General features: G+C 42.7%; 1 protein-coding gene across 1 annotated transcript in view; it reads left to right on the top strand.

The window, feature by feature from the left end:
* Nucleotides 1–15093, top strand: part of LOC109882740 (pleckstrin homology domain-containing family G member 4B-like) — a 91388-nt gene that overhangs the window by 38303 nt on the left and 37992 nt on the right. The window contains 3 exon segments of the mRNA XM_031811860.1: nt 11612–11701; nt 12652–12768; nt 14260–14358. Coding sequence (XP_031667720.1) covers nt 11612–11701; nt 12652–12768; nt 14260–14358 — 306 coding nt within the window.

Here is a 15093-nt window from a genome sequence, read left to right as displayed (position 1 = left end):
AGAGCTCTGGTCAAAATTAGTGCACTATAATATAGGGATTAACATGCTATTTGGGACTCAATCATCTCTTCCTGAACTCCAGGTATGAGCTTTCAACGGAAAATAACATGTCATCATAACCACGTCCCACATGAACTATCCTCAGGCGGCTTCTTTACGTCCTCTGATTCTTAACAATGTTTTCATGGTGTTAAGGAATGTTATTTTACTGTCACTACACTCTAGTATTGTACAATAGTAATGTTATAGTATAGTACTATAGTAATGTTATAGTATAGTATAGTACTGTAGTAATGTTATAGTATAGTACTATAGTAATGTTATAGTATAGTATAGTACTGTAGTAATGTTATAGTATAGTACTATAGTAATGTTATAGTATAGTACTATAGTAATGTTATAGTATAGTAATATAGTAATGTTATAGTATAGTATAGTATAGTACTATAGTAATGTTATAGTATAGTACTATAGTAGTGTTATAGTATAGTATAGTATAGTATAGTACTATAGTAATGTTATAGTATAGTACTATAGTAATGGTATAGTATAGTATAGTACTGTAGTAATGTTATAGTATAGTACTATAGTAATGTTATAGTTTAGTATAGTACTGTAGTAATGTTATAGTATAGTACTATAGTAATGTTATAGTATAGTATAGTACTGTAGTAATGTTATAGTATAGTACTATAGTAGTGGTATAGTATAGTATAGGACTACAGTAACGTTATAGTATAGTACTATAGTAATGTTATAGTATAGTATAGTATAGTACTATAGTAATGTTATAGTATAGTACTATAGTAATGTTATAGTATAGTACTGCAGTAATGTTTTAGTATAGCACTATAGTAATGTTATAGTATAATACTATAGTAATGTTATAGTATAGTACTGTAGTTGGCACAGCATATATTTCGTCTTTACTATTGTTTTTCCGTCCCTTTCTTGGTCTGGAGAAGGTTGATTTCTGGAGAAGGTTGATTTCTGGAGAAGGTTGATTTCTGGAGAAGGTTGATTTCTGGAGAAGGTTGATTTCTGGAGAAGGTTGATTTCTGGAGAAGGTTGATTTCTGGAGAAGGTTGATTTCTGGAGAAAGTTGATTTCTGGAGAAGGTTGATTTCTGGAGAAGGTTGATTTCTGGAGAAGGTTGATTTCTGGAGAAAGTTGATTTCTGGAGAAGGTTGATTTCTGGAGAAGGTTGATTTCTGGAGAAGGTTGATTTCTGGAGAAAGTTGATTTCTGGAGAAGGTTGATTTCTGGAGAAGGTTGATTTCTGGAGAAGGTTGATTTCTGGAGAAAGTTGATTTCTGGAGAAGGTTGATTTCTGGAGAAGGTTGATTTCTGGAGAAGGTTGATTTCTGGAGAAGCACTTTGATTTCTGTGTAGTGACTTGGTCCATCACATTTCCCATGCAGAAAGGCTGGGCTTCAGGGCTAGTGGGGAAGACCTGTTCTGACTTGTCTGTTAACACACACACAGACATGCACATACTCCTTTGCCAAAAAAAAGCACAAATTTGCGGTTTTACATGTAAGAAAACTCCAATGTTTGTAAAAAAAAAGTTAATGTAAACAAACACTGTGTAGCCTCAAAACATGGTTACAACTATTTGACATCATAGGTGGTCAGTCCTTGCATCCATAGCATATGGATTTGAGAGTGGTTGCATTTCTCCAGATCCATCCCTCAACTTTTTACTGTGGCGGTGAGAACACTGTTGGTGATTAAATGAAAGATGGCCGCTTTAAGCACCTTTCATAGAGTTGTAGTGTTATTATGTGGTGCAGTCCTTCAGTTAGAGTTGTAGTGTTATTATGTGGTGCAGTCCTTCAGTTAGAGTTGTAGTGTTATTATGTGGTGCAGTCCTTCAGTTAGAATTGTAGTGTTATTATGTGGTGCAGTCCTTCAGTTAGAGTTGTAGTGTTATTATGTGGTGCAGTCCTTCAGTTAGAGTTGTAGTGTTATTATGTGGTGCAGTCCTTCAGTTAGAGTTACTTTAGAAGCAAAACTTCTCAAGTTGAGAACAGAATTATTAGTATTCCAAACACCCCAAGGTATTGATGGCAAAACTAAAAACCCAAGGTATTGATGGCAAAACTAAAAACCCAAGGTATTGATGGCAAAACTAAAACCCCAAGGTATTGATGGCAAAACTAAAACCCCAAGGTATTGATGGCAAAACTAAAACCCCAAGGTATTGATGGCAAAACTAAAACCCCAAGGTATTGATGGCAAAACTAAAACCCCAAGGTATTGATGGCAAAACTAAAACCCCAAGGTATTGATGGCAAAACTAAAACCCCAAGGTATTGATGGCAAAACAAAAACCCCAAGGTATTGATGGCAAAACTAAAACCCCAAGGTATTGATGGCAAAACTAAAACCCCAAGGTATTGATGGCAAAACTAAAACCCCAAGGTATTGATGGCAAAACTAAAACCCCAAGGTATTGATGGCAAAACTAAAACCCCAAGGTATTGATGGCAAAACTAAAACCCCAAGGTATTGATGGCAAAACTAAAACCCCAAGGTATTGATGGCAAAACTAAAACCCCAAGGTATTGATGGCAAAACTAAAACTCCAAGGTATTGATGGCAAAACTAAAACCCCAAGGTATTGATGGCAAAACTAAAACCCCAAGGTATTGATGGCAAAACTAAAACCCCAAGGTATTGATGGCAAAATTAAAACCCCAAGGTATTGATGGCAAAACTAAAACCCCAAGGTATTGATGGCAAAACTAAAACCCCAAGGTATTGATGGCAAAACTAAAACCCCAAGGTATTGATGGCAAACTAAAACCCCAAGGTATTGATGGCAAAACTAAAACCCCAAGGTATTGATGGCAAAACTAAAACCCCAAGGTATTGATGGCAAAACTAAAACCCCAAGGTATTGATGGCAAAACTAAAACCCCAAGGTATTGATGGCAAAACAAAAACCCCAAGGTATTGATGGCAAAACTAAAACCCCAAGGTATTGATGGCAAAACTAAAACCCCAAGGTATTGATGGCAAAACCAAGGTGGCATAGCAGTTCAGACGTCTTTTGTCCTCGTCTTGTCGTGTCCTGTATATATATATATTTACAACTTTTTCACATACATTTTATTTTTATTTTCCATCAACTCATCTTCAAAACACTCTCCTGCAACCCGCCTCACCAATGTATATTTATAAAAAAGTATTATTTACCTCAGATCTGTAATCCTCCAAGAAGCTAGCCAGAAACTCCAAGAAGCTAGCCTGAAACTAGCCAGAAGCTAATCCAGAAGCTAGTTCAGAAGCTAGTTAGCTCCTTTACTGGCAAATCGTTAGTATTCAGCTAACCACGGTTTGTGGTCATCAGCTATCCTTTAGCTCGAAAATCTATCGCCAGTTCTGTACGGCGCAGCGCGGCTCGGAACGGAACATACCGGACCAATTTTTCTCTCCATGTCCCTGGATTTCGACTGCTCTCTGGACATTCATACCCGGATCTCACAGCTAGCTAGCTGCTATCCGTGTGACTATCGGCCTTCGTCGATTCCGGAGCAAACATCAATTATTCCGGAGCTAGCAAGCTCCGTCAATCACTCCTGAGTTCCATCAATCACACCTGGGCTGCAGTCACCTATCCGGACCCGTTTTACTGCTTTCGCGGAGCCCCACCGGGCCTTCACAACTGGACTGCCGACGTTATCTACCCGAAGGAGTTATTCGGCTGGCTCCTCCGTCGCGACGTTACCTGAACGCCCATCTGCGGCCTGCTAACCGTTAGCTGTCTTACCGGCTGCTATCTGAATAGACAATCGGACATTTTTTTTTATATATATATATTTTTTTATTTTTTATTATTATTATTATGTTTTCTTCTTGGGCCTCTATAACTATATCTATTGTTTTTATTTTTGTTGTTGTTGTGTGATTTGGATTAATCCCCTCTACCACACGGAACCCCACTAATCTACTGACGGAACGCAAGAGGTAGCTAACAACAGACCTCCATCCTATGCTAGCTTGCTACCGATGCCCTGGCTAGCTGTCTAAATCACCAACCAACCTCTCCACTCACCGGACCCTTTTGATCACTCGACTAAGCATGCCTCTCCTTAATGTCAATATGTCTTGTCCATTTCTGTTCTGGTTAGTGTTTATTGGCTTATTTCACTGTAGAGCCTCTAGTCCTGCTCACTATACCTTATCCAACCTATTAGTTCCACCACCCACACATGCAATGACATCTCCTGGTTTCAACGATGTTTCTAGAGACAATATCTCTCTCTTCATCACTCAATACCTAGGTTTACCTCCACTGTATTCACATCCTACCATACATTTGTCTGTACATTATACCTTGATGCTATTTTATCGCCCCCAGAAACCTCCTTTTACTCTATGTTCCAGACGTTCTAGACGACCAATTCTCATAGCTTTTAGCCGTACCCTTATTCTACTCCTCCTATGTTCCTCTGGCGATGTAGAGGTGAATCCAGGCCCTGCAGTGCCTAGCTCCACTCCTATTCCCCAGGCGCTCTCTTTTGACGACTTCTGTAACCGTAATAGCCTTGGTTTCATGCATGTTAACATTAGAAGCCTCCTCCCTAAGTTTGTTCTATTCACTGCTTTAGCACACTCTGCCAACCCGGATGTTCTAGCTGTGTCTGAATCCTGGCTTAGGAAGACCACCAAAAACTCAGACATTTTAATTCCAAACTACAACATTTTCAGACAAGATAGAACTGCCAAAGGGGGCGGTGTTGCAATCTACTGCAAAGATAGCCTGCAGAGTTCTGTCCTACTATCCAGGTCTGTACCCAAACAATTTGAACTTCTACTTTTAAAAATCCACCTCTCTAAAAACAAGTCTCTCACCGTTGCCGCCTGCTATAGACCACCCTCTACCCCCAGCTGTGCTCTGGACACCATATGTGAACTGATTGCCCCCCATCTATCTTCAGAGTTCGTGCTGCTAGGCGACCTAAACTGGAACATGCTTAACACCCCAGCCATCCTACAATCTAAACTTGATGCCCTCAATCTCACACAAATTATCAATGAACCTACCAGGTACCTCCCCAAAACCTTAAACACGGGCACCCTCATAGATATCATCCTAACCAACTTCCCCTCTAAATACACCTCTGCTGTCTTCAACCAAGATCTCAGCGATCACTGCCTCATTGCCTGCATCCGTAATGGGTCAGCGGTCAAACGACCGCCACTCATCACTGTAAAACGCTCCCTGAAACACTTCTGCGAGCAGGCCTTTCTAATCGACCTGGCCGGGGTATCCTGGAAGGATATTGATCTCATCCCGTCAGTAGAGGATGCCTGGATATTTTTAAAAAATGCCTTCCTAACCATCCTAAATAAACATGCCCCATTCAAGAAATTTAGAACCAGGAACAGATATAGCCCTTGGTTCTCCCCAGACCTGACTGCCCTTAACCAACACAAAAACATCCTATGGCGTTCTGCATTAGCATCGAACAGCCCCCGTGATATGCAGCTGTTCAGGGAAGCTAGAAATCATTATACACAGGCAGTTAGAAAAGCCAAGGCTAGCTTTTTCAAGCAGAAATTTGCTTCCTGCAACACTAACTCAAAAAAGTTCTGGGACACTGTAAAGTCCATGGAGAATAAGAACACCTCCTCCCAGCTGCCCACTGCACTGAAGATAGGAAACACTGTCACCACTGATAAATCCACCATAATTGAGAATTTCAATAAGCATTTTTCTACGGCTGGCCATGCTTTCCACCTGGCTACTCCTACCCCGGACAACAGCACTGCACCCCCAACAGCAACTCGCCCAAGCCTTCCCCATTTCTCCTTCTCCCAAATCCATTCAGCTGATGTTCTGAAAGAGCTGCAAAATCTGGACCCCTACAAATCAGCCGGGCTAGACAATCTGGACCCTTTCTTTCTAAAATTATCTGCCGAAATTGTTGCCACCCCTATTACTAGCCTGTTCAACCTCTCTTTCGTGTCGTCTGAGATTCCCAAAGATTGGAAAGCAGCTGCGGTCATCCCCCTCTTCAAAGGGGGGGACACTCTTGACCCAAACTGCTACAGACCTATATCTATCCTACCGTGCCTTTCTAAGGTCTTCGAAAGCCAAGTCAACAAACAGATTACCGACCATTTCGAATCTCACCATACCTTCTCTGCTATGCAATCTGGTTTCAGAGCTGGTCATGGGTGCACCTCAGCCACGCTCAAGGTCCTAAACGATATCTTAACCGCCATCGATAAGAAACATTACTGTGCAGCCGTATTCATTGATCTGGCCAAGGCTTTCGACTCTGTCAATCACCATATCCTCATCGGCAGACTCGACAGCCTTGGTTTCTCAAATGATTGCCTCGCCTGGTTCACCAACTACTTCTCTGATAGAGTTCAGTGTGTCAAATCGGAGGGTCTGCTGTCCGGACCTCTGGCAGTCTCTATGGGGGTGCCACAGGGTTCAATTCTTGGACCGACTCTCTTCTCTGTATACATCAATGAGGTCGCTCTTGCTGCTGGTGAGTCCCTGATCCACCTCTACGCAGACGACACCATTCTGTATACTTCCGGCCCTTCTCTGGACACTGTGTTAACAACCCTCCAGGCAAGCTTCAATGCCATACAACTCTCCTTCCGTGGCCTCCAATTGCTCTTAAATACAAGTAAAACTAAATGCATGCTCTTCAACCGATCGCTACCTGCACCTACCCGCCTGTCCAACATCACTACTCTGGACGGCTCTGACTTAGAATACGTGGACAACTACAAATACTTAGGTGTCTGGTTAGATTGTAAACTCTCCTTCCAGACCCATATCAAACATCTCCAATCCAAAGTTAAATCTAGAATTGGCTTCCTATTTCGCAACAAAGCATCCTTCACTCATGCTGCCAAACATACCCTTGTAAAACTGACCATCCTACCAATCCTCGACTTTGGCGATGTCATTTACAAAATAGCCTCCAATACCCTACTCAACAAATTGGATGCAGTCTATCACAGTGCAATCCGTTTTATCACCAAAGCCCCATATACTACCCACCATTGCGACCTGTACGCTCTCGTTGGCTGGCCCTCGCTTCATACTCGTCGCCAAACCCACTGGCTCCATGTCATCTACAAGACCCTGCTAGGTAAAGTCCCCCCTTATCTCAGCTCGCTGGTCACCATAGCATCTCCCACCTGTAGCACACGCTCCAGCAGGTATATCTCTCTAGTCACCCCCAAAACCAATTCTTTCTTTGGCCGCCTCTCCTTCCAGTTCTCTGCTGCCAATGACTGGAACGAACTACAAAAATCTCTGAAACTGGAAACACTTATCTCCCTCACTAGCTTTAAGCACCAACTGTCAGAGCAGCTCACAGATTACTGCACCTGTACATAGCCCACCTATAATTTAGCCCAAACAACTACCTCTTTCCCAACTGTATTTAATTTTTATTTATTTATTTATTTTGCTCCTTTGCACCCCATTATTTTTTTTATTTCTACTTTGCACATTCTTCCATTGCAAAACTACCATTCCAGTATTTTACTTGCTATATTGTATTTACTTTGCCATCTTGGCCTTTTTTGCCTTTACCTCCCTTCTCACCTCATTTGCTCACATTGTATATAGACTTGTTTATACTGCATTATTGACTGTATGTTTGTTTTTACTCCATGTGTAACTGTGTCGTTTTATCTGTCGAACTGCTTTGCTTTATCTTGGCCAGGTCGCAATTGTAAATGAGAACTTGTTCTCAACTTGCCTACCTGGTTAAATAAAGGTGTTCTCAACTAGCCTACCTGGTTAAATAAAGGTGTTCTCAACTAGCCTACCTGGTTAAATAAAGGTGTTCTCAACTAGCCTACCTGGTTAAATAAAGGTGTTCTCAACTAGCCTACCTGGTTAAATAAAGGTGTTCTCAACTAGTCTACCTGGTTAAATAAAGGTGTTCTCAACTGGCCTACCTGGTTAAATAAAGGTGTTCTCAACTAGCCTACCTGGTTAAATAAAGGTGTTCTCAACTAGCCTACCTGGTTAAATAAAGGTGTTCTCAACTAGCCTACCTGGTTAAATAAAGGTGTTCTCAACTAGCCTACCTGGTTAAATAAAGGTGTTCTCAACTAGTCTACCTGGTTAAATAAAGGTGTTCTCAACTAGCCTACCTGGTTAAATAAAGGTGTTCTCAACTAGCCTACCTGGTTAAATAAAGGTGTTCTCAACTAGCCTCCCTGGTTAAATAAAGGTGTTCTCAACTAGCCTACCTGGTTAAATAAAGGTGTTCTCAACTAGTCTACCTGGTTAAATAAAGGTGTTCTCAACTAGCCTACCTGGTTAAATAAAGGTGTTCTCAACTAGCCCACCTGGTTAAATAAAGGTGTTCTCAACTAGCCTACCTGGTTAAATAAAGGTGTTCTCAACTAGCCTACCTGGTTAAATAAAGGTGTTCTCAACTAGCCTACCTGGTTAAATAAAGGTGTTCTCAACTAGTCTACCTGGTTAAATAAAGGTGTTCTCAACTGGCCTACCTGGTTAAATAAAGGTGTTCTCAACTAGCCTCCCTGGTTAAATAAAGGTGTTCTCAACTAGCCTACCTGGTTAAATAAAGGTGTTCTCAACTAGTCTACCTGGTTAAATAAAGGTGTTCTCAACTAGCCTACCTGGTTAAATAAAGGTGTTCTCAACTGGCCTACCTGGTTAAATAAAGGTGTTCTCAACTAGCCTCCCTGGTTAAATAAAGGTGTTCTCAACTAGCCTACCTGGTTAAATAAAGGTGTTCTCAACTAGTCTACCTGGTTAAATAAAGGTGTTCTCAACTAGTCTACCTGGTTAAATAAAGGTAAATAAATAATAATAATAATAATAAAAAACTAAAACCCCAAGGTATTGATGGCAAAACTAAAACCCCAAGGTATTGATGGCAAAACTAAAACCCCAAGGTATTGATGGCAAAACTAAAACCCCAAGGTATTGATGGCAAAACTAAAACCCCAAGGTATTGATGGCAAAACTAAAACCCCAAGGTATTGATGGCAAAACTAAAACCCCAAGGTATTGATGGCAAAACTAAAACCCCAAGGTATTGATGGCAAAACTAAAACCCCAAGGTATTGATGGCAAAACAAAAACCCCAAGGTATTGATGGCAAAACTAAAACCCCAAGGTATTGATGGCAAAACTAAAACCCCAAGGTATTGATGGCAAAACTAAAACCCCAAGGTATTGATGGCAAAACTAAAACCCCAAGGTATTGATGGCAAAACTAAAACCCCAAGGTATTGATGGCAAAACTAAAACCCCAAGGTATTGATGGCAAAACTAAAACCCCAAGGTATTGATGGCAAAACTAAAACCCCAAGGTATTGATGGCAAAACTAAAACCCCAAGGTATTGATGGCAAAACTAAAACCCCAAGGTATTGATGGCAAAACTAAAACCCCAAGGTATTGATGGCAAAACAAAAACCCCAAGGTATTGATGGCAAAACTAAAACCCCAAGGTATTGATGGCAAAACTAAAACCCCAAGGTATTGATGGCAAAACTAAAACCCCAAGGTATTGATGGCAAAACTAAAACCCCAAGGTATTGATGGCAAAACAAAAACCCCAAGGTATTGATGGCAAAACTAAAACCCCAAGGTATTGATGGCAAAACTAAAACCCCAAGGTATTGATGGCAAAACTAAAACCCCAAGGTATTGATGGCAAAACTAAAACCCCAAGGTATTGATGGCAAAACTAAAACCCCAAGGTATTGATGGCAAAACTAAAACCCCAAGGTATTGATGGCAAAACTAAAACCCCAAGGTATTGATGGCAAAACTAAAACCCCAAGGTATTGATGGCAAAACTAAAACCCCAAGGTATTGATGGCAAAACTAAAACCCCAAGGTATTGATGGCAAAACTAAAACCCCAAGGTATTGATGGCAAAACAAAAACCCCAAGGTATTGATGGCAAAACAAAAACCCCAAGGTATTGATGGCAAAACTAAAACCCCAAGGTATTGATGGCAAAACAAAATCCCCAAGGTATTGATGGCAAAACAAAATCCCCAAGGTATTGATGGCAAAACTAAAACCCCAAGGTATTGACGTTTAAACGTGAGAGCAAATTAATTGTAGATTAAATCAAACATTTTTGCAGTGAAATATTTGTTATGATAATGCAATTCAGTAAAACACCTCCCTCTTTCAATGCCATGTTCCCTCTCTTATGTTACCCTGTCCTCTCCTTATGTTACCCTGGCCTCACCTGGCCTCTCCTTATGTTACCCTGGCCTCACCTGGCCTCTCCTTATGTTACCCTGGCCTCTCCTTATGTTACCCTGGCCTCTCCTTATGTTACCCTGGCCTCTCCTTATGTTACCCTGGCCTCTCCTTATGTTACCCTGGCCTCTCCTTATGTTACCCTGGCCTCTCCTTATGTTACCCTGGCCTCTCCTTATGTTACCCTGGCCTCTCCTTATGTTATCCTGGCCTCTCCTTATGTTACCCTGGCCTCTCCTTATGTTACCCTGGCCTCTCCTTATGTTATCCTGGCCTCACCTGGCTTCTCCTTATGTTACCCTGGCCTCTCCTTATGTTACCCTGGCCTCTCCTTATGTTACCCTGGCCTCTCCTTATGTTACCCTGGCCTCTCCTTATGTTTACCCTGGCCTCTCCTTATGTTACCCCTGGCCTCTCCTTATGTTATCCTGGCCTCTCCTTATGTTACCCTGGCCTCTCCTTATGTTACCCTGGCCTCTCCTTATGTTATCCTGGCCTCACCTGGCTTCTCCTTATGTTACCCTGGCCTCTCCTTATGTTACCCTGGCCTCTCCTTATGTTACCCTGGCCTCTCCTTATGTTACCCTGGCCTCTCCTTATGTTACCCTGGCCTCTCCTTATGTTATCCTGGCCTCTCCTTATGTTAACCTGGCCTCTCCTTATGTTACCCTGGCCTCTCCTTATGTTACCCTGGCCTCTCCTTATGTTACCCTGGCCTCTCCTTATGTTACCCTGGCCTCTCCTTATGTTACCCTGGCCTCTCCTTATGTTACCCTGGCCTCTCCTTATGTTATCCTGGCCTCTCCTTATGTTAACCTGGCCTCTCCTTATGTTACCCTGGCCTCTCCTTATGTTACCCTGGCCTCTCCTTATGTTACCCTGGCCTCTCCTTATGTTACCCTGGCCTCTCCTTATGTTACCCTGGCCTCTCCTTATGTTACCCTGGCCTCTCCTTATGTTACCCTGGCCTTTTGCTTTCTTGGCCTTGTCACCAGCTGCAGGTTTTGTCCCATTCATTGTAGCAGTCCTGCTCGGTCCCTGGGTGTAGTTGGAAGTGGTGAAAAGTAGTTCAAACACATTTTTTCACGTGATTTGTTCACACGTGTGTTCTGAAAACCACTAGTTTTTTTCACAGGATTTTTTTAAATGTGATTTTTTTTTGTAAGGGCGCACACACACACACACAAATACACACATGTACACATACAGTACACACGCGGATGGATACGCCAGCATCCAGCCTGCACACAACAGGCACATGAAGAGTTATGATTTTATAATGATGATATATTGTGGTGTTTTAGTTCATGTAGCGCCCCCCTCCCAATACTGTACATGTCAATTTGTGTTGCTTTTCCCCCAGGTTTTATTACCAAATGCACTTTACTCCGTCCTGCTACTTGCGGACAAGGAGACAACTATCAAGCCTGAAAGAGACATTACTACTGTGCAGGTAAAGTATTAAATAATGACCCATTTGCTGTGATATTCGCATTGAGCGTTCTTGTCTAATTCAAGACTTCAAATCACATATCTTGGGAGTATTTCTTACATTCCCACGGCAACCAGAATCCTAACAACACAATGTAACATCAGGAAGGATTCAGCATTATCACAGGCGCCTCCTAGTCTATTCAGATACACCGAGGCTATTGTGTTGAGTCGTCGCTAGCAGCCTGTCAATGTCACGTCCTTGACCTGAGTATGAGTCTGAGTGAGGCAGTACGTGTGTGTGTGTGTGTGTGTGTGTGTGTGTGTGTGTTTAGCGTGTAGCGTGTCAGGTCATGGTGTGTTGTTGAGAGCTGGGGTATCTGTGCTATGTAGGTTTGCGTGAAGCTGCATGTCTGACTGTGGAAAATGTAATCATCTCTTCATCACCAGCCTACCTACCTACCTACCTACCTACCACACACACACACACATAGTCTGTCCCACTGAAAACATACTGAAAACACCCACAACATCCATCACACAGCCAGACACATCTAATGAGATCAGGGTTTAGGTCCAACGTTGAGTTAAGTGATTATCTCTGGAATTCCTCCATAGGTTTCTACAGTAGAGTTCAACACAATGTCTCTTCCTATTGAAACTACATGACACGTGGATAAAAGGATGTGATTGGTTAGTTGTCTTGATGACACCTGCAACTTAGTGATGTATATTACAGATCAGATCATTGTTGGTTGGTTGTTTTTGCTTTGGTGGAAGTTATATCTGATATCTGTAGCAAGGTGTGATGTGAGAGCTTTAGTTTCCTTATTGGAAAAGCATTGAAGATAATTGATATTGATATTTCAGTTAACTTCCTGAGTCGACTGGAATTGACTCCAACCCTGCTACTCACAGGCCCCACCCTCATGGGGAGTTACAGTGAGCTTGTGTCCCTCTGTCCCCATCCAGACGGAGCTCCTGACGTCCCTGAAGGCTCTGTTGAAGCACATAGACTCCAGTCAGCTCACTAGAGACCTGGACGGAACATTCCCCTACGACCACGATCACTGGGTCGCCTTCAGACAGGTAGGAATCACATCACCACGGTTACAGTTTGCTCAAATGGCACCCTATTAGCTATGTAGTGCACTGCGTTTGACCAGGGCCCACAGGTCTCTGGTCAAAAGTAGTGCACTTTATACAAAGGGTGGGTCTAATCCTGGATGCTGATTGGTTAAAACCGCATTCCAGCCGGTTAAAATGCCTATTTACTCTGTTCCATCTGACTGATCAATCCACTGTCTCATCTACCCAGCCAGGTCATTTATAAACTTGATCTCCACTATAAAAAGCATCTAGACATTATCTACCATTTCTTTTAGACTAATATTTAGTTTTCAACAACAGAGATTTATATAAACCTTTCTGTCTGTCTGTCTCTCTGACATTTGCAACATTATTTCAATATTCAAATTCGATCTCCAGCTGTCCCATAGTCGGGACGAGACAGACTAACACTAACACCACCCACGCCAATATATCCTCCAATCACCGGCTTCAAGGGCATTATCACTTAAATGGTCTGGTATTCTCTGATCTCAACACTGTCTGTAACATCTCTCTCTCTCTCTCTCTCTCGCTCTCTTTTGCTCTCTTTCGCTCTCTCTGCCCTCTCTCATTCTCTCTCTCTCTCTCTCGCTCTCTTTTGCTCTCTTTCGCTCTCTCTTTCTCATTCTCTCTCTCTCACACTCTCTCTCTCACTCTCTCTCTCTCTCTCTCTCTCTCTCTCTCTCTCTCTCTCTCTCTCTCTCATTCTCTCTCTCTCTCATTCTCTCTCTCATTCTCTCTCTCTCTTTCTCGCTCTCTTTCTCATTCTCTCTCTCTCACACTCTCACTCTCTCTCTCACACTCTCTCTCACACTCTCTCTCTCTCTCACTCTCTCATTCTCTCTCTTTCTCTCTCTTGCTCTCTCTCTCATTCTCTCTCTCTCATTCCCTCTCACTCTCTCTCGCTCTTTCTCGCTTTCTCACTCTCTCTCGTTCTCTCTCGCTCTCTCTCGTTCTCTCTCGTTCTCTCCCGCTCTCTCATTCTCTCTCTCTCTTATTCTCTCGCTCTCTCTCTCTTTCTCGCTCTCTTTCTCACACTCTCTCACTCTCTCATTCTCTCTCTCTCGCTCTCTCTGCTCTCTCTCTCTTGCTCTCTCTCTCATTCTCTCTCTCTCTCATTCCCTCTCGCTCTCTCTCTCACTCTCTCTCTCACTCTCTCTCATTCTCTCTCACACTCTCATTCTCTCTCACTCTCTCTCGCTTTCTCGCTCTCTCTCGTTCTCTCTCGCTCTCTCTCTCTCATTCTCTCTCACTCTCTCTCTCATTCCCTCTCTCTCTCTCTCGCTCTCTCTCATTCTCTCTCGCTCTCTCATTCTCTCTCGCTCTCTCATTCTCTCTCAGTCTCTCTCTCATTCCCTCTCTCTCTCTCTCTCTCTCTCTCGCTCTCGCACTCTCTCTCATTCTCTCTCTCTCACTCTCGTTTTCTCTCGCTCTCTCTCTCTCTCTCTCTCTCTTCATCCCTTCTGTTAGAAAATTGAGCCGTTTGCCAGCAGTTGCAGCGTGGCTCTCTCCTCCCTCCAATCTTCTATCTCTACGTTGAGCAGCACCAGCAACCTGGACAGCACCAAGGTGTGTGTGTGTTTGTGTGTGTGTGTGTGTGTGTGTGTGTGTGTGTGTGTGTGTGTGTGTGTGTGTGTGTGTGTGTGTGTGTGTGTGTGTGTGTGTGTGTGTGTGTGTGTGTGTGTGTGTGTGTGTGTGTGTGTGTGTGGTCTAGTGGTTAGAGTGTTGGGCCAGTAAGTGACAGGTTGCTAGTTTGAATCCCTGTGCCGACTAGGTGAAAGCTATCTGCCCTTGAACAAGGCACTTAACCCTAATTGCTCCTGGGTCGTCGTCAATAGTGGCTGATCCCTAGCCGTGACCCCACTCTCCGAGGGTGCCTCAGGGGAGTGGGATACATGGCAGCAGTTCCTGGCCATAACTAAAGCTCTCACATCACACCTTGCTACAGATATCAGATATAACTTCCACCAAAGCAAAAACTACCATCTACTATATAATACAAAATGACAGGTAACCTTGATGATGTAAGTAAAGAAATATAACTAAGAAAAATCATCATGAGAGACAGAATGATCTGATCTGTAATATACATCACTAAGTTGCAGGTGTCATCAAGACAACTAACCAATCACATCCTTTTATCCACGTGTCATGTGGTTTCAATAGGAAGAGACATGTGTTGAACTCTACTGTAGAAACTATGGAGGAATTCCAGAGATAATCACTTAACTCAACATTGGACCTAAACCCTGATCTCATTAGATGTGTCTGTCTGTGTGATGGATGTTGGATCTAAACCCTGAT

This window comes from Oncorhynchus kisutch, unplaced genomic scaffold (genome assembly GCF_002021735.2).
Source record: "Oncorhynchus kisutch isolate 150728-3 unplaced genomic scaffold, Okis_V2 Okis02a-Okis13b_hom, whole genome shotgun sequence".
NCBI lineage: Eukaryota > Metazoa > Chordata > Actinopteri > Salmoniformes > Salmonidae > Oncorhynchus > Oncorhynchus kisutch.
Note: the sequence above shows the minus strand (reverse complement) of the source record. Positions and strands in the feature narration are given on the sequence as shown.